This window comes from Zosterops lateralis (assembly GCF_965231275.1).
Source record: "Zosterops lateralis genome assembly, chromosome: 1".
In the NCBI taxonomy this organism is placed as follows: domain Eukaryota; kingdom Metazoa; phylum Chordata; class Aves; order Passeriformes; family Zosteropidae; genus Zosterops; species Zosterops lateralis.
The window spans coordinates 56,222,973-56,250,803 of record NC_139762.1 but is presented as its reverse complement, the minus strand read 5'-3'; the positions used below and the strand labels follow the sequence as shown (position 1 = coordinate 56,250,803).

Genomic DNA, 27,831 nt, shown 5'->3' with positions numbered 1-27,831 from the left:
ATAAATATCTAATTCCAGTTGGAAAAGTTACAGCCAGCTATAAATGACATAGTAGTGCTGCAGGCTGGTCAGTCAAGAGATCAAGGAGGAGAAGTTCACTTCAGCTCCTACATCTAAAGTTTAAGGTTTAACCTTCTTGCAGAAGTTTCAGTTCAAATCTCAAATGTTAGGGAGGTGACAGCATTCATTATCTAGCAAGAGGTGAAGAGAAACACTAATTCTTTCTAAACGCTCAGTTTCCTAGTTTTCTGTCTCTTCTTAACCTTGGGGAGTTGTTATATATGTCAACAAGCAAATTCAGGGATACAGGTTATTCTGCTCATCATTACTGGAAGGCATGACATTTTTGTAGGCACAGATAAGCAGAAGTCTATTCTGCAAACATTGTAAGTGACTACAGGTTCTGTGTTCACTACTTGTATATTTGCTAGCCCAGAAAATATTCCTGTCATGGCATGGGCATCAGAAAAGGCTGAAATATTAAATTCTAAAGCATGTAAATCCTTCAGTAGTAATTAATGTGAAGTTCCAACTCTAGGACTAGACTGATGAACAGCAGATCACCACTCTGTAAATATGTCTATATGAATGACAAGTATAGCCACTATTCAAATGAAAGACAAAGCTGATTGTCCCTTTTATGGCAACCAGTCTTGTATCTTCACACCCATGTCACACAGAAAGGCAACAGACTACTATAGTAGAAAAATTAGTATAAAATATATATAAAGAGAGAGAAATGCTGTGCACTCAAATAAAAAAAAAAAAAAAAAAAAAGCCAAACTTCTCATCCACTGAAAAAGTGAGACAGATTATACATCTAGAACTTGCACTGCTACAGCCTGAATTTTGTTGCAAAAGCTGCAGCATTTCATTATTTTATTAAGACCAACTTCTGTCAGAAAGCTGTGGTTCCACAGCTTTGAGTTATTAAGTCAGATGTCCTCTTGACCACAGCAGCAAAAATGAGAATTTTTAGTAAAAAATAAGCTTGTTTTGACTTAATTTCATCTCAATTCTTGTCCTTATTAGCATGACCTGAGGGGAATATTTATTATGGTAATCCAGAACAGCTGAACAGTATTATTTTGATGCTTGTGCAGACCCCCCTTTAATATCTTTTTATTGTTATTACCTTTAGCACTCCAATTACAGCTGGTGGGTAGCTCAAGCCGACCATATTTGAAGTACGCCTGTACATTCTACCAAGATGAAATAGATAAAGCAACACATAAATAGAATTAAAAGAAATGAAACAAACAATCAACAAAGCTCATAAAGCAACAGACCATTACAGGAGACTTGATTTAGCCTAGAAAACCCTAACTGGAATATGGACCTTTATTTCTTCCATTTTGTTCTTAACTTGCCCAATACTGTCAATACTATTCTTATTGTATAGCTTAATTTGAGATTGTTCACTCCCCAGTATTTCACAGCTTGGTTACCTGAGCTAAACATGACAAAAAACTTACCAGTACCAGATCTTCATCAGATGGAAAGGCTACACTCAACTAAACAAAATGTTCCCCATTTTCCACTGCACATAACTTGACATTTTAGTTCCCTTTTTTTGCCCTAAGGCACTGTAGGACTAAAAGGAGATGATGGAAAGGTCTCCTTTCCCATCTGAAATGATCCTGTGCAAAGTCTTCCTTCACTGCCATTTTTTCTTTGTCACTTATGCACTCAGAACTGAAAAAAGTAATTCTCCTTAGAGACTGATATTCACCCATTCCCAAATTGTAGAATTTCTTATCCCTTCCTTTCTCTAGTCTGAAGCTCCATAGCATTCTCTTAAAAGACAATTGACACAGAACCCATTTCCCTTAGCTCAGGAGAGTCACAACCCTCCTCCAGGGCCATATTATATCTGAACACTTCCTTCTTTGGGTCACAGTGATCCAGGTCAGCTGGAAAACAGCCTACGGAGCCACTTTTTGCATTTACTTCCTTTTTCAGTAAGTCTCCCACTGAGAGTAAGGGTTAATTCACAAGTAGCCTGTCAAACCTTGGAGAAATCTGTCCCAATGAGAGGTTAGAGGTTTAGTCTTATTATAGTTTGGTGCACAGATAAAAATATTGGCTGTAGTCATTACAAAGGAGCCTTCTGTGTGTCTTTGTGGATTGTGGTCCACAGTCTGATATGCATAATCTCCTGCACAGAAGGTGCTTAGGCTGTCACTGCAATTCTGATGAACAGTGGAAGGTGCTCTGCTCTTCCATTCCTGACAAGAATTTTGCTCTTACAAAATTACTCCAGACATTTGAGAGCTGCTGTCTTTCAGGCTGTCCAAAGAATGCTGACAGTTTCAGATGTGCCAGCCCTCCTTTTGCCTAGAATAAAGAAGGTCAGTGAAGAGTTGTTACTTGACAAGAAAAGGTAAGATTAGAAGGGAGTCCAAATTGAAAATAATAAATATTTTAAAGAGTTAAAAAAGTAAAACCAGTTTTAGCAACAGGTTGTGATGTAAATCACAAGAGGGAAGGCTGAGAGGACTCAATGGCTTTTTTGAAATCCTCCCTGATCTCCAAAATTTTCATATCAGTTTTGATCTATAGTTCATTCTAGTAATAATTTGGTAAAAGGTTTTGTTCTGCATCTTAGCAGTTCTTCATAAGAAATACTAGACCAGAGAGGAAAACGGAAGCAATGGAGAGTTTGATCTCTCCAAAATTTAAATGCTGTCACACCTGACCAGAAGTGCATATCGTCTGTCAAAATTATACCAAGTGTACTGTTACATCTGTACTACAGTAAGAACAGGGGAGTAGGTGTTGTTTCAGTTTGCAGTCTTTTACTAAATCTCAGGTTTTTAGGTGTTACCCAGATCTGTGTAGGAACATTAATAGAAGCACATTAAAGTGTTCCTGATTCAGTAGTCTTCTACTAATCCTCTGAGGTTTTCTGGCCTATGGTACTCTCCTCCACCTCCTGTCATTGTGCCATCATATACTGCAGGTGAAATCTGCAGCACCTGGGTAGTTACTAGACCAAAGTAATTACATGACACTTTACCTTTCCACAAATATCCCAGCTTGCACTGCATGGACGATACTCCTGAATCGGGGTTTTTCCTCAGTCCTTTTGAGCATCATCCCCATTTGCCGTGTGAAAGTAGAAGCCAACCAGTCACGGACCTCTGAGGGCACAGAGTCAGACTGGATGCCACTGAGTTCATCTTCTGTGTCCAGTAAACGACTAGAAGGATGAGGAAACAGAAGGGTAAACAGACTCCCTTAGAGAGCACTACAACATTATTAACAAAAAAAGAAACTCACATACTTTCTAATTAAAGCAGCTGTTAAAAGTCTTTGATTCATCAGCCCTAATAAAAAACAATACAAGTCTTCAACTGTTTGTTTATTCTTTATGTACTTACATTTCAGATTGTGAAACTCACTACTAGGCTGAGAATCAAGAAGAATCAATCTTCTGAAGCAAAACTATATGATCATCTACTGACTTCACATCTTCAGCTCATCAATATTTCTGAACTTTCTGCCTTTCAAAGGTAATTTATGGTCATTTCTAGAATTTCTAGCTTCTGAGTTAGTAACATACAGTTTTCTCCCATTCTGATCATCTGCGTTGACTCTACAAATGCATTTATCACTGGGTAATGTAACCAAGAAGGAGAACTCTGCAATGTCTTACCAGTCTACCTCTGTCATGAGTAAGTTGGGGTTTTTTTATTTCAAAGATATCATACAAGTGAAAAATTTGACATTATTCAGAAGAAACAGTCGAAATTTAGAAACTGTCTGAAAAAGTAAGACACAATTACTATGAAAATATTTCTCTGAGAAAAAGTATATTACATTTATGATTGGTTTTGATCTCCTTCCCTGTCCCAGGAAACTTGAAGAAGATTTTAAATGAAGGATGGAGATCTGTTCTACACAGAATACAATATTCTAATGATTAAAACCATAATGTCTATAAGTAATAAAACTTGGGTCAACCAACTTTCACAACTGATATGTAAATTAAAACTGGTGCTAGATATAAGAGTGCTGATGTCTGTAATTAGCTCACCTAGTTTCTTCAATGTATACTGACTCAAGAACAGTTGCTGCATATTCCAAATTCTTCTTTAGATCTACAACTGAAGCTTCCCCTCTCTCTAATTGTTTTACCAAAACACGCAATCTAAAGAAAAGGAAAACAAAAGTCTAATTAGTATAAAGCAAAATCAGTTGAGAGTGAGTGTCAGTTCCTAGGAAGAGACCTAGCATAAACCTTGACAGGTGAAAACTTTTGGAAATCTACAAGTTTTTTGAAGCTATATACATGAAATCAACAAAAATTACTTTTCAAAGATCAGTTATAACGATGCCAGGCAAATATATGTAAGTCTGTGAGTTATCACAGAATCATACAATCACAGAATGATAGAATATAGGGAGTTGGAAGGGACTCATCAGTATCACTAAGTCCAACCTCTGACTCTATCCAGGACACCCCAAGAATCACACCATATGCCTGAGAGCATTGCCCAAAGGTTTCTGAACTCAGACTCCTTGAGTCCTGTCACTAGTCATGAGAGTGAAGAGATGAATATCTGCCCCTCCACTTCCCCTTGTGGGATTGTTGAAGACTGCAATGAGGTCTCCTCTTAGTCTCCTCTTCTCCAGTCTGAAGAGTTCACATGGTCTCAGTCACTCTTTATAAAGCTTCCCCTCCAGATCTTTCACCATATTTGTGGCCCTCCTATGGATACTTTCTAATAGTTTAGTATCTTTTTTATATTGTGGTGTGCAAAACTGCACACAGTACTCAAGGTGAGGTCATACTAGTGCAGAGCAGGGCAGGACAATCACTTCCACTAATCAGTTGTCTGTTCCCTACTCAAAACTGAAGTAAGTGAAAGTAGAAATCTCTTGAAATTTAACACAGGAGTTAAGAGAGGACAGTTTCAATCCAGCCATAAGAAGGAACTTCTTGAATGGTATCTGTTAACAAATGACTGTTATTCCTCATGATTGGTATACACATGCAAAACTGTACTAGAATATACTTAGAAACACTATTGTAGAAAAACTATACAAGGTTAGGAAATGCTATGAATTTCATTAGATCAAGCAGCCACCCTTAGACTATCTCATAAATATTAAACAGAACTCACTACTTTCACATCCAAACGGTAAGCATTGCTTCATATGCCTCCTCGTTTCTTCATTCCATGTATGGGCAGTCTGCAGATATCACCCCTTAACTAGCTACCAGAAACACTGTACATATGCCACAGGAGTCAATATTACAGAAAAAACGTGGCCTTTGGCTCTTCCTGACTTTTATTTAATTGATATAAGTATCTGGCAGCTTTATGCTGAACTCATTCAAAATTCATGTTCAATAATAGCACAGCGAGTAATTATTGTTTCATGGAACCAACATTCTTCATTCTTCAATAATCATTGAATAAAATTATGCAAAGCTTTCTTGCCTGACCTGCTGTCTGCCTTGTCCTTTGTGTGTGCAAAATAATGACACAGAAGGAACTAAACAGTCTTGAGAGCTGGGCCAATGCAAACCTTTTGAAGTTCAATAAAGCAAAGTGTAAGGTCCTACATCTATGTTGAGGTATTCACAGGAGCATCTAAGAGCTGGGCAGAGAAGTGATTGAGAGCAGTGAAGAAGGGCTTGGCAATGACAGGTGATGGAAAATTCAACATGAGCCAGCCATGTGTGCTCACAACCCAGAAAGCCAATGGAATCCTGTGCTGCATCAAAAGGAGCACAGCCAGCAGGTCAAAGGAAGTGATTCTCCCCATACTTTACTTTTGCGAAACACCACCAGCAATACTGCATACAGTTCTAGTGCCCCCGATGTAAGAAGGACATAGAACTGTTGGAACAAGTTCAGAGAAGGGCCACAAAGTTGATAAGGGGACTAGAGTCCTTCCCATATGAAGACATGACTCTAAGAGCTATGGAAGTTCTCTTTGAGACACAGCTTCCTAAATCCTTGGGGCTAAATGTATAGAACAGATGCTGGGACTAACAAAGATAAGAATGACAGGCAGTTGTTAACATGCTTTTTATGCCTTCTGAACATCTGAAACCCAAGGTTAATAGTTAATTGTCATTAAATGGTCATTAAAAAGAAGCAGAGTTAGAGCCATCACTCATTCAACACCCCTTAATCTGAGATATTTACAGTTGCAATCTTTCTCCAGCCTCCCCTCCTGATGGCAAAGCCTGCAAATTAAAACAATAATACATCCACAGCTTATAATTAACCTTCTCTGTACTAAAATTGGACTTTTTCCAGGGGACATAAATCTTCTTTTATATTACGTATAGAAAAAATGATGTCTCTTAGATGGAAAAGATCGATTTTGCATAGGTTGAAGAAAACCCTATTTCAAGATATATTTCATTATAACTAACTGAAAAAAAGATTTCTTGTTTCTTCAAACAGAAAGGACAAGAGCAAAATAAAAGATAATTTAAAAAGCATTTTTCACTGTAAACTGAGCAAGTAATCTTTCCTTTATTTTACCTCTCCTATTTCTAGAGTGAAATATTTAGAATAAAGCAATACATTTTCCTAGCCTGCCATGCCAGACTTACTTGTCATGAAACTCTCCTGGTGAACAACTTGGTTGAACACACTTCTGCAGGTTAGTAAGTGCTTTGAATTCCATTAAAAACCCCACATTATTCCTGCCTCAAATTTATTCACTACTGACTATGTTGGTGCATTGTTGTCTTTCCATTACGTAAATAGAACAGACATCACAATTAAGGGCAAAAGTATTCTAGCCCAGGAGTTGGCAGGGCTGGTTGAGAGGGTTTTGAACTAGGTTTGAAGGGGGAAGGGCATTAAACCAGGATCTCCAGAAGGAGCCTAAGGATGGTAAGCCAGTCAGGGGTGAAATCAGCAGCCCAGATGAAGTGCATGTACACTAACATATATAACATGGGTAACAAACAAGACAATCTGGAAGCCAATCTAGAGCAGCAAAGTTATGATTTAGTTGCCATCACAGAAACATGGTGGGATGACTTGCATGACTGGGGTGCTGCAATGGATGGCTACACGTTGTTCAGAAGAGACTTCGGCCTATTCAGGATGCTTATTCAGAGAGTATGTTAGGAAACAGCCCTTAAAACAAGGAGATCCAAGAAGAATGAACATACTTCAGGAAAGAAATCTTCAAGGCACAGAAGGCTCTTCCTGTGTGCTGAAAGATGAGCTGACAGAGAATATGACCAGCCTGGATGGGAAGGGAGCTGTCAAAGGAAGTCAGGGGAAAAAACGGGTAATGTCACATCTGGAAAAAGAGGCAGATAAATCAGGAAGTGTTTAAGTGTGTCATTACTTATGCAGAAAGAAAATTAGAGGGAAAAGCTCAATTAGAACTTAACACAGCCACTTCCATAAAGGATAATAAAAAAATGGTTTTATAAACACATTAATAGTAAAAGGAGGAGCAAGGAGAATCTTGATTCTTTGTTGGATATGGTGGGAAATATAGTTACCAAAGATGAGGAAGAGGCTGAGGTACTTAAAACCTTTTCTTCTGTTTTCAACAATAAGACATGCTTCTCAGGACTACTGGCCTCCTGAGCTAGTAGATGAGGACAGGGAGCAGAACAAATCCTCTATAATCCAGGAGGAAGCTACAAGCTTCAGGACAAGAGCAGTCTTAAACTGCACCAGTGGAGGTGTAGGCTGGATATTAGGAACAAGTTCTTCACAGAAGGAGTGATAGTGCATTAGAATGGGCTGCGGAGGAGGGTGCTGGAGTCACCATGGCTGGATGGATATGACACCTAGTGCCATGGTCTAGTTGGTAAGATGGTATTAGGTCATAGGCTGGACTTGATGATCTCAAAGGTCTTTTCCAATGTAGTTGATTCTGTGACCCTGTGAATAATTTTGATGTAACTATTCCTGAACTTTTAAAAATATCAAAGTTTATTTTCTAATTTTTAAGACATTTAATCTTTCTTGCTTCCCCACTTCCTACACAATGAAACAAATCAGATTTTTTGGTAAAATATATTCTCAAATACACTACTTTGTAGCACAGATGGACTAAAAGCATATTTACTATATATCACACTATTCTAAACCTCATATTTAAGGAATATTTAATAGCACTGTATCCCTACTATAAACTATAATTTGAAAGGAATCAAACTGAAGGCTTGAGTAGAGGCTATAACAGTGAAATCAATTTAAGAAAGATGTCAAAAACCAGGTTGTGCAATTTTGTTTGCTATCATGATTAATAAAATAGTGAAAAGATAAATTTTGAGAAGGAAGATGGGCTCATCTTAACAATGTGAAGAGTGAATTAAAAATACTGTTTTATATTGTATTCACTTATGTGTCTGATTTCTGACATGATGAATGTCTGTGAGGCTTTAAGAATTATATTCTGCTGTTTAATAAAACAAATCAAAGGGCTCTCACTTTTTAGCTTTTTGCTAAAGTAAAAATAAAAGCTGTTATATTGACCAATCAAAAGGTTTGAATCCACAGATTACCAATATATTGCTGAGAAGATCAAAGTCCTTTTCCTTAACCAGGAAAATAATATACACGAAGGGAAAAATCTTTATTGTACACGTTCATATATTCCTGCGTTTATGTACTCTTAAAAAGAATGCTTATATTTTTATTACACTCATTGTCATTCTCTGTTTCTAAATATATATTAGTTATACACATGTTAAATGAAGAACATGATAGACAATGCTATAAACATTTTTTCATCCAGAACCTGGTAGACAATCCCAACAACCTGAACAGCACTCCAGATTAAATATTGCAGTTTACATCTTTAAAGCACTCCATAAAGAAAAAGCTCCTCTTCTAGTCTCTGAGCAGCTCACAGGATTAGATGTACTTTAGGTTTTTAACAACTTGCTTTCCAGATGTTAAATGGCTCTAAGGATTAGATGCATTTTATTAAAACCAACATGTCCCAGCTTTGAGCTGGAGTTATCTACAACATGAAACACTGTGTTTTCCACAAATCATCAGCGAACAGAAGGGCACTACTGAAATCACCAGATTAAAGCAAGTGTAAGCACAGATTTAACCTAACATTTTTCTTTCTCTAAATTCCATAGAAATATCTCCTTTAGAGATACCTGTTTTCATATTTCCATTCAGCTTTGCAGTGTTGGACAAAAATAACCAACACGTTTAAAAACAAACAAAAAATAAGTACAGGGGAAAAATTCTTCTGTTAGCTGTGTTTTATGTCAAGCCAATCACTTAGTACTTCTGATGGTGCAGTAGAGCAGACTGACCAGTGTCTGGCTCCCAACTGCTTCCTGTTGCAATTCCCTCAGCTGATGAACAAATTCCTCCACAAATCCTTCCTTCCAGGAAGGATACTGAGTGGTCCCAGCTGACCCTGAACCAGGTGCATCAGCATGGAAACCACAAGCAGCACTGATCTCAATGAGATAGCCCTGGTGAGTAAATCCTCCACAGAGAGTAAGCAAATGACTTTCCTGGGTCAAGGAGCAGGTCCCAGGATTAAAAAGAGATCTCTAAATAAATCTTTAGACCTCTTTACTTTTTGAATAAACTATGAAGTTCCTGTATCTTAAAAGAAAACTCTGCATCTCCCTAAGCATGGAAGATGACAGAAAAATGCAGTACAAAGATGATTTTTAATTATCTTAGAAAAACAGAATGGGTATCCAGGTTCTCATCCCCTCAGCTGCAAAGAGACCAGAATTTGTGATTATTACTATGGAATTAGCTGTCTCACAGTAGCATTATTAATTTCTTGGCATGTTTGAGGTTTGTGTTCAGTTTTTGTGGCTACATTTTTTAGTTAAAAGATGCCTGTTAAAAGATGCCTGAGCAGAAGTTGAGTCATAACCTAACCTGTGATGGCAGCAGAAACTTGTAAGTGTGAACCATTACTTACATAACTAATAGTACCTAACTCTTACTATGCACTCTAATAACCTATGCTTTCTTGAGAAATACTGGATTTAAATTTCACATCAAGTAAACAGCAGGATATATGTGGGTCAGACTGTAATCCCCAATGACAAGACAGTTGTAACACAAAAGCCATTATCACTGATGATCAGTTTGTTAGCTTGGAAGAATTCATTCCCTGTGATACTGAATACTGACTGCATTTGTTACTCTGGTTTGAAAAATACGTTTTACACAAAGATGACTGCAACAAGATATAAAACACTGGTAAATAGTAAACTGAGAGTTCCTTGTCCTCAACTTTTTGAGCTGTACAGAATAGAGCTGGTCAGTTACTGGGAGTTGAAACTCCTCCAATACCTGTGGGTTCAGTCAATCAATGGTCTAGCTCATGGACAAGTATGTTGTTGACAGGTGCCTTAGAGGATGATACCTAATTGATCAACCTGACACTGCAGAAGGAACACACCTGTCTGAAATCTTTGAAAAAGCAGCTGAAATGAGACTCTTTTGGCTCTCCTGGACCTCAGCAGGCTGCAACCAGCAATTTCCCTCTGAGCTGGACACCTCTCAGAACCAGTGAACTCTCAAGTTTTTGTACTCGGAGGATCGACGAACAATGATGAATCCTGGGCCAATATTTTTGCTCCTCAATACTCAACCCTTCACCCACTGGGGAGATGCAAAGGCATCCAAGGTGAGTATTTTGCTTACCTTGGGAAGAGCAATTTTTCATAGGTACCTCACTTGCTATGTCTGTGCACATGCATGTGCACACATGCTATAGCAAAGCTGGGAGAAATATGGGTTTCTTAGATTTTTAAGTATCTTAGATATCTAAGTAAGTAAGACCTGTAAGTAATTATAAGTCATAAGTTATAAGCTAAGTGGAATACTTCTAAGTGTTGTTCTTTTTTAAGTTGCTAAGCTTAACCTACAAGTTAGATTAAATGCTGTTAAGTGTTATTCTTCTATTAAATTGTTAAAGTCAAGTTTTAAGTTAAGTTATAAGTTAAATTAAGGTTTAAGATAAGTGTTGTTCCTTTGTTAAATTGTTAAGGTTAAGGTGTAAGTTAAAGTGAAGTACTGTTAAGTTTGAGTACTGTTAACACTTTTAGGCCATATTCCTTTTTATCCTTGCCCTTACTGTCCTTTTGTCACATACACAGGCTGGATTTTTTTTCGTTGTATTTTTTCCTTGTTGTGCCACTGTCTAGTAAGTAGTAGACTGAATCTTGCCAACAAATGTTGTCATGCTGTTGCTTAATATTTAATCAGTTTTTACTTATACCCTTACCAGTGATTTTTTTAAGCAATCTCACTCGTTCATAACACATACCATTTCAACTCACTGGCTACTGGTGCATAAAATACCACCCTGCCCAAATCCTTCTTCCTCATTGTCAATGGACTCTTCATATAAAAACCCTTACTTACAGGAATTCAAAGCTCTCACACACCACTGAAGAGTGAAATAGAGCAGGGATGAGCTAATAGAGTTTTTATTCCAGTTTCAGTTTCTGCTTAATTTTGCTTTTTTCCCCTGAAGCATCAGGACATGCCTTTGGAATCTGCAGTCCCAAGGACACAAGACTGTCATTCCCATCACCAGTGGAGAGGAAGAGTGAGACATCAGCAGCTATTTAGACCTGTGTTGTGTCCTTCAGCTACTCCTTGTCCTGATCCTTCACCTAGCTGAGACCTCAGAGACTGAGGAAAAACTTTCCTCTGGTAGCATGAAAGTTGACAAGAGAAATATTTCACTTGAACCTCCCCTTTATACAAAATAGGAAATACTGTTTTGAGTGACATTTACTAGATTAAAGCCACAGCCAAAAGCAGGTTTTGGATTTTCAGATTGCCCTGTTTGTAAAATAAATGAAATTTTATATTTTTCACTTCAGCAGCCTCCTTCCAAATCACTTTTTAAGTTACTGACATATTAGAGCTTAAACTTTCAGAGACCTCATCATTTGGAAACCAAAGACTCAAGTTCAGCTCTTGCCTGCTGAAATACAAAATAAATTCTTCTAGGGACTGGGATAAATGAGAGGCATATTTCACTTGCTGGGGGAAATGACTCACTTCTGTGTCTCAGCAGACCTCATTCTTATGAGGCCACTGGGTTCCAGGGAAGGAGGGGGAGATAGAAGCAGGATGTGCAAAAGTAAAACTGCAAAAGCAAAGCTTTTAGCATTTTCAGAACATCCCCTGCTCATTTCCAGTTTGAGATTAAACTCAGCTTCATTTCCAAAGCTCAACAGCATGATGACTGGCGCTTCATAAAGCACAAATCTTCTCATGAGTAGTTGGCAATACCATTGCATGTTGGTCAGTGCTTCCTGGCTTATAGCAAAGCAATTGCTTACGCTTTTTAAATTTACATATTCAGTGAAACAAAATCACCAAGAAAAATCTAATTATAATCCCATAGGTCCGTGCTCATGATACTCTTCCAGTTGATCTATTACTGCATACAACCAACCAAGAATGACAGACTAAAGAGAAATCTCCAGGAATGCTCAACAAAAGGGCAGTTATTAAAATTCCCTGACATAGTGAGAAGCGATAACCTGTGAGTAGTGCCTAATAGAAGTGGATAGGAATATAAGTGGACATGATTATATTTCAATGGGGAACAAAAAGGAGTGCCTTTTCCACAGCTGCTAACCTGTTTCTGAGGGACTATTTTAATGTTAACCTACCATTCCAATGTTAAGTGAAAACGAACTAAGGAGAAGAAGGTACAGTGTTTCTTATAAAACATTATTTAGAAATTAATATAACTGTTCTGGAGTAGTCTTTGTCTTGAAATGAAGGCTACAAGCCATTTGATTAATGTATAAAAAGGCTTCCCATCCTCCATCCTCAGAAGAGCTATTTACCCCTTGCATTAAATGCTGTGTTGTAGTAACTTATTAACACAAGGTAAGCAGTGAAAAACCAAGTAAGTTTGGGTTTATTTTTAAAAAAAATCATGAACCATTGTTGAAAAAGGTAACATTCCTGAACTCTTCAGTACTGATGCATGTCTCTGAGGAAAAAAAAATTATATTTACTAGGATATTTGGAGAAAAACCCAAGGGAATAAAGGGCATGACAGCACGTGCGCATGAGTACTTACATATAACATCATGAAGAAAGAAAGAAGAGCACCGTCTGAAAAAATATGAAAGTTCTCCAGCCCAGGAATAAAGAACTACTTCATGCCCTTGGTGAGCCAGAAGAAATAAAAATTAGCAATGAACTTCTCTTTGAGAAGTAATTTCAGAGAGTAATCAAGAAGCAAATCCAGACACTGAAATCCTCATACCATATCCTCATAATCATTCAACTGATTATTACAAAAATGAAAAAATGGGCACAAATCGCGTTCTGTCCACTAGTCATTCAAAAACCAGTAGAAAAAGGGTCAAAGTCATCTACTAAATTATCTTATAAGAACTGTTTTCCTCCATTTTATTTCCACCTCTTTTCCTACCTCATCTAATCACTAGAAACATCACTAGAACCTTCCAAAAAAACATACTAGAGAGGATGACTACATTCAGATGAATAAGCTGCATTTTCAGACTTACTAATTTTCATTAAATTTGGTGATGCTTTTTCATTAAACTTGATCAATAGTGATGCTTTTTCTGAGTGACATTGAAATCTTCAGAGAAACAGAAGCTGATGTGAGAAATACTGTTTTCTACACAGCATTTCACTAATCAAAATAAATTAGGCAGTATAACAATGCAGATAAATATAAAGTAAAATAAACATGTCTTGATAAACAATGAAAATAACAGAAACTGCAGAACTCATCTTGTAATATTATTAACATCAAAGTTACCAGCTAGTATTTCACCAACATTATGTGGATAAATCACATTTATTCAATCACAGAAAATACACTGTTTCCCTTTATTATCAAAATCCTTCATTAGTAAGTAGCATCACTTAAAGAAAATAGGTAATTAAAACTATTTTTAAGATCAGCTAACAATAGGAAACACTGGAGAGGAAAAAGTATGGAGTGGTAAGTTTAGAGAGGTGTGAGAAAGGGGGAAAAGGTCCAGATAGTAATACCTGGCAATGACAAATACTGCTGATTTCTTGTCAGGACAAATTTCCTCATTCTGCAGAAACAAACTGAAGAATGAGACTTAGAGGTTTATTTTCTTTAGTATTCTACTTGTGGTGTCACAATATATGAAGATAACATTTACATCCTGTGCTGGTTTCAGCTGGGGTAGAGTCTATGTTCTTCATACTAGCTAGTATGGGGCCACATTTTGCATTTTTGTGATACAACATAGTTGATAATATAGAGGTGTTTTTTTGGTATTGCTGACCAATGCTTGCACAGCATCAAGGCCTTTTTTGCTTCTTGCACTGTGTTACCAGCAAGGCAGCTAGGGGTGCATAAAAAGCTGGAAGAGGACATGGCCAGGAGAGCTGACTCTGCCTGACAAAGGGATATTCCGTACTATATGGCATCATGCTCAGCATATAAAGATGGAGGAAGAAGGAAGAAGATGGGGTTGTTTGGAGTGATGACATTTATCTTCTCACGTAATCATTAGGCATGATGGAACCCAACCATCCTGGAGACGGCTGAACATGTCTGCCCATGGGAAGCAATGAATTAATTTCTTATTTTGCTTTGCTTGTGTGTGTGGCTTTTGCTTAGCTTATTGAAGTGTGTTATGCCAAGACATGAGTTTTCTCTCTCTTACTCTTCCAATTCTCTCCACATCCCACTGGCACGGGAGTAAGCAAGCAGCTGTGTGGGGCTGAGTTGCCAGCTGGGGTTAAACCACAGCACTTGGACAGCCCTCTGCACAGATGGTGCATTCTGAATTGATTCAAGTATTGATTACACAAAATACTTGAAATAAGGACCACAAAACTTCCCTCCTACTAAAAAAATACCCATGCGCATGACCAAAATACATTCAGAAAACTAAAAAAAACCCAAAAAAGAACAGAAAAAAAAAAAGGTAATTGATTTTGATTCCCTTTTTATTCCTGAGTTCCCCAGATAATCACCTTCTATAAGGACTAAAAATTTGAAATTTTTATTTCTTTCTTAAAAACAGAAAAAGAAACAAATGGAAAAAGTGTGAAAACTGGCAACAGCACATGTTCTTTGGAGAATAAAAGTAATTTTGCAAAGAGAGTATATATAAAGGCACTGCAGATAGTAAGGTAAAAATATTCCTTGGAGAAAGCTAAACAGCAAAAGAATCTCTTTCTGGCAAGTGAAGTGTGAATGAGTCCACAGACAAGACCAAATCAATGCACTGAGAAGATCACATAAAGTTCCACTTGCATAATATAGGCTGAGGAGCGATCATGGAGGTTATGATTTCCTTCCACTCTTAAGGATAAAGGAAGGAGAAGTGTTCATGCAATTGAAGGTTTGATCCCCATGTCCTTCAGGTTAAAAAAACACATAGGACCATAATTTCACAAAGTCTAACTGGACTGAAACTTCCATTCCCCATTTTTCTAGAATATATATTAAGTAAAGAAGAAAGCCATCACATAGACTGATCTAGACCACAACTGGCATATTGACTGGCAAATGCATACTGAATTCCATCTGTTTCTGCCCTTTACTTCTGTGCCTTCAATTATTCATTCTTTCAAAAGTCATTCTAAAAATATATAAATTTAAACCACTCAATCAAAAAATTCTGCTCTATCACAGCAGCCTGATTATAAATCTTTCACTAAATTTGGAATTTCAGATTTCTGAAAACAGAGTCAGAATTTCAGTTCTCTAATTATTTTGGTACAGAAAACATCCAACCTCTTGAAAATCAAATATATTAAGTTCAAACTGAGCAAATTATATAAATTTTGTTATTTTTCTGATAGTGTTAATTTCCCACTTCTTACTTTCTTTTCTTATAGCAGTTCCACTCCTATTTTATTCATACAGACAAAGAACAGTTTAGTATTTGTTTTAAATTCCTTAGTAGACCCTAACTCTGCTGGGTCTTAGGTTGTGCTGCTGCTTAGATGAAAGCACTAAATTCCATTCAGGCGAGTGCTCCTTGTTCTTCTGCCACAGCTAAACAAAGGAGTTAATTTTGGTAGCTCAGACAGTTGAAAAGCAAAAGTCAGCAAAACAAAGTTACTTGTCATCTTTGTGTGCAAGATGCAGGCTTTCTCTACAGCCTGAAGATGGTATAACATCGTGCAAATATCCTTACTCTGACATAATGATAATTCCCCATTACATATCAACAGAGCTAACCTCTGAATGAGGTGCTTTGAATTAACATAATAAGGTTAAAATTTTGCAATTAAAACTATGACAAACTAGACCAGGGGAAAAAAGTATAACTGAAAATCAATTTTCTGTGGCTTTAGCTTTTGCCAAAAGAGTCAAAAGTTTAGAAGGGGGCATAGACACTAGAGATGGCATATATGTGTGGTGGTGCTTAAATTCAATTCCAATTGGGTTTTCACTGCTCCAGTTTGGTTTTATAATTTGTGTTTTATAATTTTGTAATTATTACTGTTGTTTAAGATGGCCTCTCCTTCCCTCTCCTTCTCTCCTTCTCCCCTTCTCTCCTTCTCCCCTTCCCCCAGACTTTCCCGCCAAAACCTTGGTTGTCCTGGTAACCCTATCCCATAATAGTTGTTTACCACCTTTCTGTTAAGTGTCAATCTTTAAGTTATATAACTTCCCCACCCCCTCATCATGTATTCCTCCTCCCCAAGTTACTTCTTATTGGTTCAAAAGTTGTGCATCCCCTCATTATACGATGGCAAAAGGTTGTAATTGGTCCCACGCAATCCCACCCCTGTAACCCACTCAATAAAAAGCCGTGCCATTTCGAGGCCAGCGTCTCTCTCCGGAGCGCGGCCTTGGGACCACGCATCCCTTGGTTGCACACCCTGAGAGTCCCGCCTTTCTATTCTGCGCAGTATCCGCACTGTGGTCGAGTTTGCCCACGCCTCTGGCAAAGTGGCCCCTGGATGTAGTGGCAGCAGGGCTGGCCGGAACTGCACCCATTGGAAAGCCGAACCACTGCATATATGAATGCCCAACACTGGTGCGGAGGGATCAGAAGAGATGGGCAATCCTCCTACTTCAGCAAACAGCACTAAAATAGGATTCCTAATGAGCAAACACTGGGTCTTGCAGGTGAACAAAACTGTGGTCACATTTATGTGTTTGTACCATTGACACTCATCAGTATTAGTGCCAACAGTGTGGTGACAAGAAAAGCATTAGCATGCAGTCATGATTTCATAAAGAGTCTTGAATGTTTAGGTTCAAATTTATGTAAAACATTTCTAAGTAACATATTTTATTCATTTGCTTTTCTTTGCATGTTCCCAGGACTGGGGTAAAAACACTGTCTATCAAAACCACTTTGGATACTTAGAGGCTCCTCAAGACTTAGCTTTCTTTACATACAGTACCAAAAACTAGTGGTTTTAATTGCAGCACAGACAAAGGTTCTTTCCTCCTTCATCTGATCAGTCATTATTTCAACTCTACCTCATGCTGTAGATGTAATTAAAATATGTTTTCACAAGCGCCTGCTCTCTGGCAGGAGTGACAAGTCAACATACAAAATTACAGCATTGTCAAGTAATGACAGAATACCATGTGATTGATATTGGTGCCTGAGACTTCAAGGTAACTGCAATGTGTATTTTAATGCTAGACATTTCACATAACAAGTCCTTTCAAGATTATTAATGGCTACAGAATTTTTTTAGTGATGGCTGCTTAACAACATATGGCAAATGGGGCTGAATAATATTTTCTGTTACAGACAACAAATTTATTGATGGCTTCACTGCTCTAGAAATGCAGAAAGAAAACAAAGATATTTTTAAAAATCACCCCATTCATTATATGAAGTTATATGAATTTATATGAATTAATATATATTAATTAATATATATTATATGAATTTATAATTCCACGAAATAATCTTGTATATTCTATTAAATACCAACTGCCATGATTCTTTTTCAGAAAAGTATGTTTTTATGTTTTTTATTTCTAAAAAATAGAATAACGTTCCTAAAGAAAATGCATGCTCCTTTTAGGGAAGTGCATGTACCCTTAAGAACTCTCAATATTGAGAAAGGGCTGACAGAGTCCTCAGTAACAGCAGCTGAAACATGAAAACTCTAGGGCAAGAACCCCAAGGAACAACACATAGCAAGAACCAGAAGACATCATTCCACAGATTGTAATGGGCTGACAGAGTTATGCCTGACTTGAGCACAGTGTACAAAGAAATGATGAACAAAACAGCCCTACTAGTCTGGAACTATACAGGTGCTTAGCATGCAGCCAAGTCAGAAATAATGGTATAGTCTACCATCAACAGGCACCCATAGGTAACTGCCCATAGGCTCAGGACTATTTTAAGCTATGGAGTTTCTATTTCAGAGTTGATTCATGTCATGTTGATAATAAACAGCAAGCATGAAGCTGTGGACATGCCCTGCTGGTTTTCTGTGGAGGAGAGGAATCTGGATTTTCTTCTCCATGTTGGGTCCTGCAAGCACAAAGACATTGATTCTGTTCAGCTGCACAGAAAGAGATCCTACCCTATCAGGCAAACACAAGGCTAAACCATCTATCTGATCAAAATAATGGGTTTAGACTTTTATTGCTGTTTTTATTTCTTTTTGAGTACTTTAAATGCAGAAACACTTCAACAAAGAGAGAGAATTTAACAAAATGAGGTAACTTCCATCTCCAGCAATACCCCTAACAAAATTCTGCAATGACAGAAGGTCACAGTAACATTTTTTTTTCTATGTAGTGGATTGAACCTGACTGTATTCCAGACACCCAGCAAAGTCACTCTCTCATTTCCCTCCACAGTTGGACAGAGGAGAGAAAATATAACAAAGGCTTAATGAGTTAAGGATGAGGAGACATCACTCACCAAATAACTGCCATGGGCATAACAGGCTCCAATTAGAGATATGAATTAGATTTACTATTAACAAAATCAGAGCAGGATAATGAAAAGTAAAATAAAACCTTAACAACACCTTCCCCCAAGCCATCCCTCCTTCCTGGCTTTACCTCTTCTCCCAGCAGTGCAAGGAGATAAGGAATGGGGGTTATGGGCAGTTCATCTCCTGTGGTTTACACCTGCTGCTCAGAGAGAGGAGTAGTTCCCCTGTGCCACTGTGAAGTCCTGCCCGTAGGAAACAGTTCTCTAAGAACTTCTGCAATGTGAGTCCATATCACAGGCAATAGTGGTCCCCAAACTGCTGCAGCATAGGTCAGTCTTCCACAGAGTGCAGGTCCTCCAAGGACAGTCTGCTCCAGTGGCGGGTCCTCTCTCCACGGGCCTCCTCTCAGGCATTCACCTGCTCTGGCATGTGTCTCCTGCACACCAGGTCTGCATCTCCATGGTCCTCCATGGGTTGCAGAGGTACAGCTGCTTCACCATGATCTTCACCACAGGCTGCAGAGGAATCTCAACTCCAGTGCCTGGAGCACCTCCTCCCCTTCCTTCTCCACTAACCTTGGTGCCTGCATAGTTATTCTTCTCACATATTCTCACCCTCCTCTTCTCTGGCCACAATTACAACTGCTCAACAACTTCTCCTTTCTTCTTAAATATGTTATCATAGAAGCATCACCACCATTTCTAATTGCCCTGCCTTGACCCATCCATCTTTGGCACCTGCAGGGACTGGCTCTGCTGGACATGAAGGAAGCTTCCAGCAGCTTCTCACAGAAGCTGCCTGTGTAGCCCCCCACTACCAAAGCCCAGGCCATGCAAACCCAAGACAATATCCCCATATTAAGTTGTTCTGGACAGAAATCACAGGCAGAAAGCACATCTATACTTGAAACTAGACATCTATTTTTAGGCTTGATGCATACTAAATACAGAGAAAAGAGCACTGCTGAGCTCAGAAAAACAGTAATTCAACACTGATAAAGAAGTGAAACTCAAAAAAAGCCCAGGCTTGGGAAGCTGAATAAGTACAGACCTAGCCAGTCATTTCCCTGAAAGAAATACACTGTATAATATAATGTATAATAATAATTCATTTGGCCAAATATGAAAACGGGAGCATGTGATGGAAAATTAGAAAGCAAAGTAATTAAATTAGAAAACAGATATGTAATTAATAAATTACTAGAAAATATTAGAGACCTAACACAAGATAAGAAAGGAACACATGTTTTTGTTTAGCTCTCAATATTTTTATTACTAAAATGATGGAAGAAGCTAGATTATGGCTTGAGTAATAAAAAAAAGAAATCAATATCCAAGCTGAAAAAGATTGCCATAACTTTAACAAGACTGACAAATTGCTTTCTCAGTTAAATACAACAGTACATTAAAACGTATCTAGCTAGAAAGGATGCTTAGTAGCATAAGAAGAAAGCTCAACAAAAGAAAAGAATATGTTAAAAGGAAAAGAACACTTTTAAGAATTTTATGCCTCAATATGGGAAAATATTAGGGCATGACAGCAAACCCAGGTACAGCAGGTGTAATGACTCCAGTGGGAATTCCCTCATAACAGCTTGCACCAAGAGGTCTTAGTTTGCCAGAAGGACTGGTTACTTCACTGGAGAACGCTTTCCTTATTCACCTTTAAATGAAATAGATCCAAGAATTGTAGCCCAGGCTCCAGAGGACAGGACCTCCCTTTAGAAAACATCACCAAGTGAGCAGTTAGGTGCAGTGAAGCACAGTCTGGTCCAGGGTGGAGATGAATGCCCTCTCCACTGGGGACTGCCAATTTCAAATCAGCTCACCTCTGGGAATGGTGCAGTGTGGGGAACCTTGCACCATGGCCACCTGTCTCTCCTCAGCTGATAGGTGAGATACAGGAGATTTTCCACATCTGTCAGGCTTTTCATCTCAATTGCTATTAAAAAAAAACAACAACAAAAGGCTCACGAGTTTCAGAGTAGCTCCTGAGGAGCTGCATGGAGACATTGCAAAGAAAGTGACTCAGTACGTGAAATGGGTGAGAAGACTCCTATATCACATTAGCAGCTTTTTAGCTACATTTGTGGCTTAAGTATTAGCAGAAGAGCAGGGAAATCCCTTTGAGCAGATAATTAATTCACTTAATCACTGCTCCAGTGTGGTGGTGCTTAAATTCAATTCCAATTGGGTTTTTACTGCTCCAGTTTGGTTTTATAATTTGTGTTTTATAATTCTGTAATTATTACTATTGTTTAAGATGGCCTCTCCTTCCCTCTCCTTTTCCCCTTCTCTCCTTCCCCCCTTCCCCCAGACCTTCCCGCCAAAACCTTGGTTGTCCTGGTAACCCCATCCCATAATAGTTATTTACCACTTTTCGGTTACCTGTCAATCTTTAAGTTATATAACTTCCCCACCCCCTCATCATGTATTCCTCCTCCCCAAGTTACCTGTTACTGGTTCAAAAGTTCTGCATCCCCTCATTATACGTTGGCAAAGAGTTTTAATTGGTCCCACGCGATCCCACCCACGAACCTACTCAATAAAAAGCCGTGCCATCTTGAGGCCAGCGTCTCTCTTCGGAGCGCGGCCTTGGGACCACGCATCCCTTGTTGCACCTGTTGAGAGTCCCGCCTTTCTATTCTGCGCACCATCCGCACCGTGGTCGAGTTTGCCCACGCCTCTGGCAAAGTGGCCCCTGGATGTAGTGGCGGCAGGGCTGGCCGGAGCTGCACCCATTGGAAAAAGCCGAACCACTGCAAGCTGGCGCCCAATGCGGGGCTGTCACGCGTGGGCGAACATCTGACAGCTCGACGGCGACGGCTCTGACGCGGCGCACGCGGTTTGAGAGCGTCGCGATCGAATCCGGTCCGTCGGGACCTTTTACGGATTTTTCATTGTCGTCGCGCCTCCTAGTGGAAGCAGCCTTCAGGTGCGCTCCCGGGAGGGAGAGGAGGGTAGCTTCGCAGCACCCAGCGAAGTCCTCTTCAGTGCGGATTTACCCCAGACCAAACCGCTGTACCCACGCAGGAACCAGGGACGGGTAAGCGTGTGAGCCCCTTGCCCTCACCCTACCCAAAAAGGGAGGGTCCAGCCCAGGAGAAACTGTCCTCGGGGGGATCCAGCCGCGCGGCGCCCGGGGGGAGGGTTGTTTTCCTCTCCCGGGTTTTTGTTTCGCGGTTCCTGTTTTTATTTCGTTTTGTTGTTTTATGTTTTGAGTTTCCGCGGCTCCGGGCTGGTCCCAGCAGCGCTCGGGATCGGGGGGAGCGACACGGGCGCGCCGCGGCAGGTATCGGGAAGCCGCGAGGCGGGAGCGGCACGGCTGAGCCCGTGGTGTAGTGGTTAGAGCTCTGCGCTTTCGCCGCGGCGACCCGAGTTCGAATCCCGGTCGGGGGACCGGGTTCGCGGGATCGCGGGAGCAGCGCCGTGCTCGTTTTTTTGCCGGCCCGGGCGCGGGAGACGTAGGTTCGAATCCCGGTCGGGACCGGGACCGCGGGAGGCGCGGAACCCCCGCTTTTTGTCTGCGCACGGGCACAGACGGGGTTTAAAGCGGGTTTTTTTGTTTTACGAGGCACCTTCGGGGCGGAGGCAGTGGGGGGGGCTGCCTGACCGGAGTTTTTTCGTGCTGGAATTCGGTTTTCAGTTTATTTTGTGTTGCGGTACGGTTTGGAAGGAAAAATGGGTGCCAGGCTCTCGGCAGAACAGAAAGACGTTTTTCGTTGTTTTGTTGGAGTTCTCAGTTTTAATAATGTTAAGTTTTCAAAGGCAGAACTGAAGCGTTTTGTGCGCATGCTCTATCTGCACTTTCCCAAAACGGACCCGGAAGTTGTAACGCAGCCCCGATATTGGAGCCCTGTCATCTTAAAACTTACCAAATTAGCTGCGTCCGGGGACAAAAATGCAGCGAAATACCTGTTCTGGTCGCGGCAGATTCAAACTGCCGTGAAAAACATGAAAGGAGTGCAGAAAGAGCAGTCTCCCGGAGAAAGCTCTGTTTCCCCCCGTTCTTCCCGTTCTGTATCCCGCTCCCCCTCACCCCGCCGTGGCATCCTCAGAGGTGCAGCGGGCGTACCCCAGCCCGCCAGCCCTGGCGCTCTCAGAATGCCACCCCCCCGCCCGGGACAGACAGGGCAGTCTGCCCGGGACCTCCGACAGAGCACTGGCCACGCTCCCGAGGAATTTTCCCTTCCCCAAACCTCCCTAAACAAACCCCGAGTTCAGTTCAGTGTTAGTGGAAGTGAATGCACACAGAATGCCCGCGCGGAGCCGCTCGGCGCCCGCGCGGGGGGCGCCGGCGCGGAGCCGCTCGGCGCCCGCGCGGGAGGCGCGGGGGAAAAGCCGCTCGGCGCCCGCGCGGCAGGCGCGGAGCCGCGCGGCGACCGCGTGGCAGGCGTCCATGCGGAAGAACCGCATGGCGACCGCGTGGCACGGGCATGCGGTGTCCATGCGGCAGACGCACGCCCCGCCCATGCGACAGGCGCATGCGGCTTCCATGCCGCAGGCGCATGCGGCGTCCACGCGGAAGGCGCGCGCTGCGCGCGCGTGGAATGCGCACGCGGTGCCCGCGCGGGAGAACCGCGTGGCAGCCATGCGGCGGAGGCGCAGGCACGCAGCGCCCGCGCGGCAGAGGCGCGGAATGGCGGCGGCCGCATGGCGCGGTCGTTCTCTTTGTCCGCCCTGCCCGCCAGCCCGCTGCCGGGGGCGCCGCTCGCCGCCGCCGCCGCCATGGCCCCGCTCCCGTTCCCTTCCCCTTCCCAGTCTCCCGAGTTTTCCCCCCCCAACCCTTTTCCGTCCCCTTCCACCCTTCCCCGAAGCTGTCACTGTTCTGAAACCCCTTCCTATGACCCCCCCACCTGCCGCTCCTCCCGAGTCTCCTCCCAAAACCACTCCTCCGAAGGCGTGCCTTTCCCAGACCCTGGCACGCCCCCCTCCCATCGCAGGCCACTCCCCTTGGTGACGCCCAAGTCCCGCCCACTGCCTCCCGGTTCCCACGCCCCTTCTTTCGGTTCCCATGCTTGGGGCAAGGAGGGGGAGGGGTGGGATCCAGGAAGTGATGGTCCCCATGTCCCTTCTCTCGCTCCAGTTACCTACAGGAGGGGTAGGGGAGGGCATGAGGAGGCAAAGTGGCAGCAGTTGTCCCAGAATGTTGTCAGGGAACTCATGAAGGCCCTCAAGGAGTACGGCCGCATGAGTCCGTACTTCCTTGGTTTGTTAGATGGCCAAGTTACCGGGAGTGAGGTTGTCCCCCATGACATCAAGTACCTTTTCAGGTGCTTGCATTCCAGAACTGAGTATCAGCTCTGGTTTGCAACCTGGAAAAGGCACTTGCAGGACGCCCTCCCAGGGTGGTCAAATGACCCTGACACAGCTGTGGACAATGATGGAAACAGGATCACGCTGTCACATGTGATGGGTGAGGGAGAATGGGCAATGCCCCAGAAACAAGCTGAAAGTCTCCCAAAGCCGTTGTTAAGGCAAATTGCTCGTGTTGCTGTGAAAGCGTTTTCCACCATGCGGCCTTCCGGCCCCATGGAATCGTATTCAGATGTTTTTCAGGGACCTCAGGAAAACTTCCTGCTGTTTGTGGAAAGGCTAACGGTAGCCATAGAGCAGCAGGAAGAGGACGAAGTGGCAAGGGAGAGGCTGGTCACGTCGTTGGCATTCAGGCACGCCAACGAAGTCTGCAAACAGGCCATGCTGACCCTTCCACGGATTCCCAAGCCGACATTACAGGACTATGTCGAGGTGGTAACTGAGGTGGTCCCCCTGATGACATCAGCAAAACCTGAAAGGCCGGAACAGCGACGGAAAACCGTGAACGCAGCAACCACAGAAACCCAAACCTGCCATCAGGACAACGCGGCCGTGGTACCAAAAGGGAGGCGTCCATCGGGAAATTCAGCTGACAAGGCTTGCGCCTTATGTGGCAAGCAAGGACACTGGTGGCAGGCTTGTCCCCTGAGACGGGAGTTTCAGGAATTTAAACAAGCCAAAGAGGGAGGAGGAGGAAATGGGAGGGGAGGACGCTCCCAACAAAAAAACGAATAAGGGAGCGCGGAGCCACCCAGTGCGATGACCCCAATCGGGTGGCCCAAGCCGGGGGAGGAGGAATGGGGAATGATGATTTGAGTTGTACCGGACATGACATTTTAACGGACTTGACTTTTTCTTCCCAGAGGCAGCAGAGGAGCCCTCTGAGAGGGAATTCACCGGACAAGACAAGGGACTCCCCGTTGAGGAGTCGTTCACCTGATGATTCTGACCCGAATGTGCCTGTTCCTTTCGCAGGAGAGTCCTTGACAACCACAAGCGAAGGAGTGCCCTTTCATCTTCAGTTGTCTGATGCCTTGTGGATCCGTGATGATGAATGGCACCACGTGGCGGTATCTAGAAATAGAGGTACCTGGCACAAAATTGGCACAACATATGTAGTCGTGGGGGATTGTAAACATACCCCGCCAGAAATCGAGATTGTTCCCCAAACCACTCCTGCGGATCCCAAGTGGTTTGAACTCTGGCTCCGCTGCACGACTCCACCCATTTATCTGTCAAAGGGACAGATAGTCGCCCAGGCAATACCATCACTCCCTGAAAGGGTGTGTCCTGAGGGCGACTGCAGGACCTGCCACCCCCAGATAAGCACAGTCGTGTACATTACACATGACAGACCTGAGGAGGTGTGCAAACTAAGGGTGGGCGGGGAGACCACCATCATTAAAGGTCTCCTTGACTCGGGGGCGGACGTAACGGTGATCCCGGAACACCTATGGCCGTCACGTTGGCCGTTGCAGACAGTGGTGGAGCAAGTTGAGGGTGTTGGAGGCCTTCAATTGGCGAAAAAATCAAAGCACATGGTGCAAATTAAGGGGTCCAATGGGCAATTGGCAAACATCCAGCCCTTTGTTTTGAATTACAAAGCACCCCTGTGGGGGAGAGATGTCCTGGCCCAGTGGGGGGCAACAATTGAATTCCCTGACCCTCCACAAAATTTTCAGGCTGCGGTCACTGAACTGCGCCCCACCCAAAAACTGAATTGGAAAACGGATTCTCCAGTTTGGGTGGAGCAGTGGCCGCTTTCTAAGGAAAAGTTAAAGGCGCTGAATGAGCTCGTGGAAGAGCAACTCCGGAAGGGTCACATAGAGGAGACCACCTCTCCTTGGAACACCCCGGTGTTCGTAATACAAAAATCGGACAAGACCCGATGGAGGCTTCTCCAGGACCTCAGACAAATTAATGAGGTCATCGAGGACATGGGCTCTCTCCAACCAGGGATGCCTTCCCCAGCCATGTTGCCCCAAAATTACAATTTGGCCGTGATTGACATCAAAGATTGTTTCTTCCAAATTCCTCTTCACCCCGACGATGCTCCGCGGTTTGCGTTCTCGGTTCCTAACATCAACCGAGAGGCCCCAAGGAAGAGGTATCACTGGAGGATTCTTCCCCAAGGACTGAAGAGCAGTCCTGCCATTTGCCAGTGGTATGTGTCTTCCTTGCTGACCCCCGTGCGTGCAGCTGCACACCAGGCCGTCATCTTGCATTATATGGATGACGTGCTCGTGTGCGCCCCCAACGACGACTTGTTGACGCATGCGCTTGACCTGACAGTGGCTGCACTGGTTGCTGCAGGGTTTGAGTTGCAGGAAGCGAAAATTCAAAAGATGCCACCATGGAAATATCTTGGCCTCGAAATTAATAAGCGGACCATTGTTCCGCAAAAATTGGCGATCAGAACCAAAATTGAGACCTTAGCGGATGTGCACCAGCTGTGTGGGGCTTTGAACTGGGTGAGGCCTTGGCTGGGTCTCACTACCGAGGACCTAGCACCTCTTTTCAATTTATTGAAAGGGGGAGAGGGGCTGAGTTCCCCTAGGTCACTCACCCCGGAGGCACGGAAAGCACTGGAAAGGGTTCAAGAGTTGATGTCCACCAGACAGGCAAATCGATGCCATGCTGATTTGCCTTTTCGATTTGTCATTCTAGGGAATCTGCCGCACCTCCATGGAATGATATTCCAATGGGACAACGGGGTGACCAGCATACCCCGGAAGGACCGAGGCGGGAGAGATCCTCTTCTTATTATAGAATGGGTCTTTCTCAGCCACCACAGGTCCAAGAGGATGACACGCCCACAGGAGTTGATGGCTGATCTAATTCGGAAAGCCAGAGTCCGTATTAGAGAACTGGCTGGCTGCGACTTTGAGGTGATCCACGTACCAATTCGGTTGAGTACGGGCCAAATTTCAAAGGCAATGTTAGAGCACTTGCTTCAAGAGAACGAAGCACTTCAGTTTGCCCTGGACAGTTACACTGGACAAATTTCAATCCATCGGCCTGCCCACAAAATTTTTAATTCGGATGCTCAATTTAAATTAAATTTAAGGAGTGTTCAGAGCAAAAGACCACTCAAAGCCTTGACAGTTTTCACAGACGCGTCCGGAGGGTCCCACAAGTCAGTGGTGACTTGGAAAGATCCTCAGACTCAGCAGTGGGAGTCTGACGTTGCTGAGGTGGAAGGATCCCCTCAGATTGCTGAGTTGGCCGCAGTCGTCAGGGCCTTCGAAAGGTTCTCTGAACCATTTAATTTGGTAACCGATTCGAGCTACGTTGCAGGTGTAGTGTCCAGAGCGGAGAACTCAGTTCTCCAAGAAGTGACTAACATTGCTCTGTTTAAGTTGCTCTCGAAGCTAATAAGGCTAATCTCCCACCGAGAGCAACCGTTTTACGTGATGCACACCAGGTCGCACACGGATTTGCCGGGGTTCATAGTGGAGGGAAACAGGAGGGCTGATGCTCTTGCTGCCCCTGTCGCGAAGGCCCTGCTGCCTGACGTTTTCCAGCAGGCAAAGCTCAGCCACCAACTGTTCCATCAGAATGTGCCAGGTTTGGTCCGAGGGTTCAAACTAACCCGAGATCAGGCCAAGGCCATTGTGGCGACGTGTCCCAGCTGCCAGCGACATGCAGTC

General features: G+C 42.6%; 1 protein-coding gene across 4 annotated transcripts in view; it reads right to left on the bottom strand.

The window, feature by feature from the left end:
• Positions 1-27,831, bottom strand: part of PDE1C (phosphodiesterase 1C) — a 131,968-nt gene that overhangs the window by 54,206 nt on the left and 49,931 nt on the right. For all 4 annotated transcript variants that reach the window (XM_083868121.1, XM_083868122.1, XM_083868124.1 and 1 more), the window contains 3 exons: positions 4,040-4,153; positions 3,020-3,202; positions 1,136-1,202 (listed from right to left, as the gene is read on the bottom strand). In XM_083868121.1, coding sequence (XP_083724247.1) covers positions 1,136-1,202; positions 3,020-3,202; positions 4,040-4,153 — 364 coding nt within the window. The remainder of the gene's footprint in view (positions 1-1,135; positions 1,203-3,019; positions 3,203-4,039; positions 4,154-27,831) is intronic.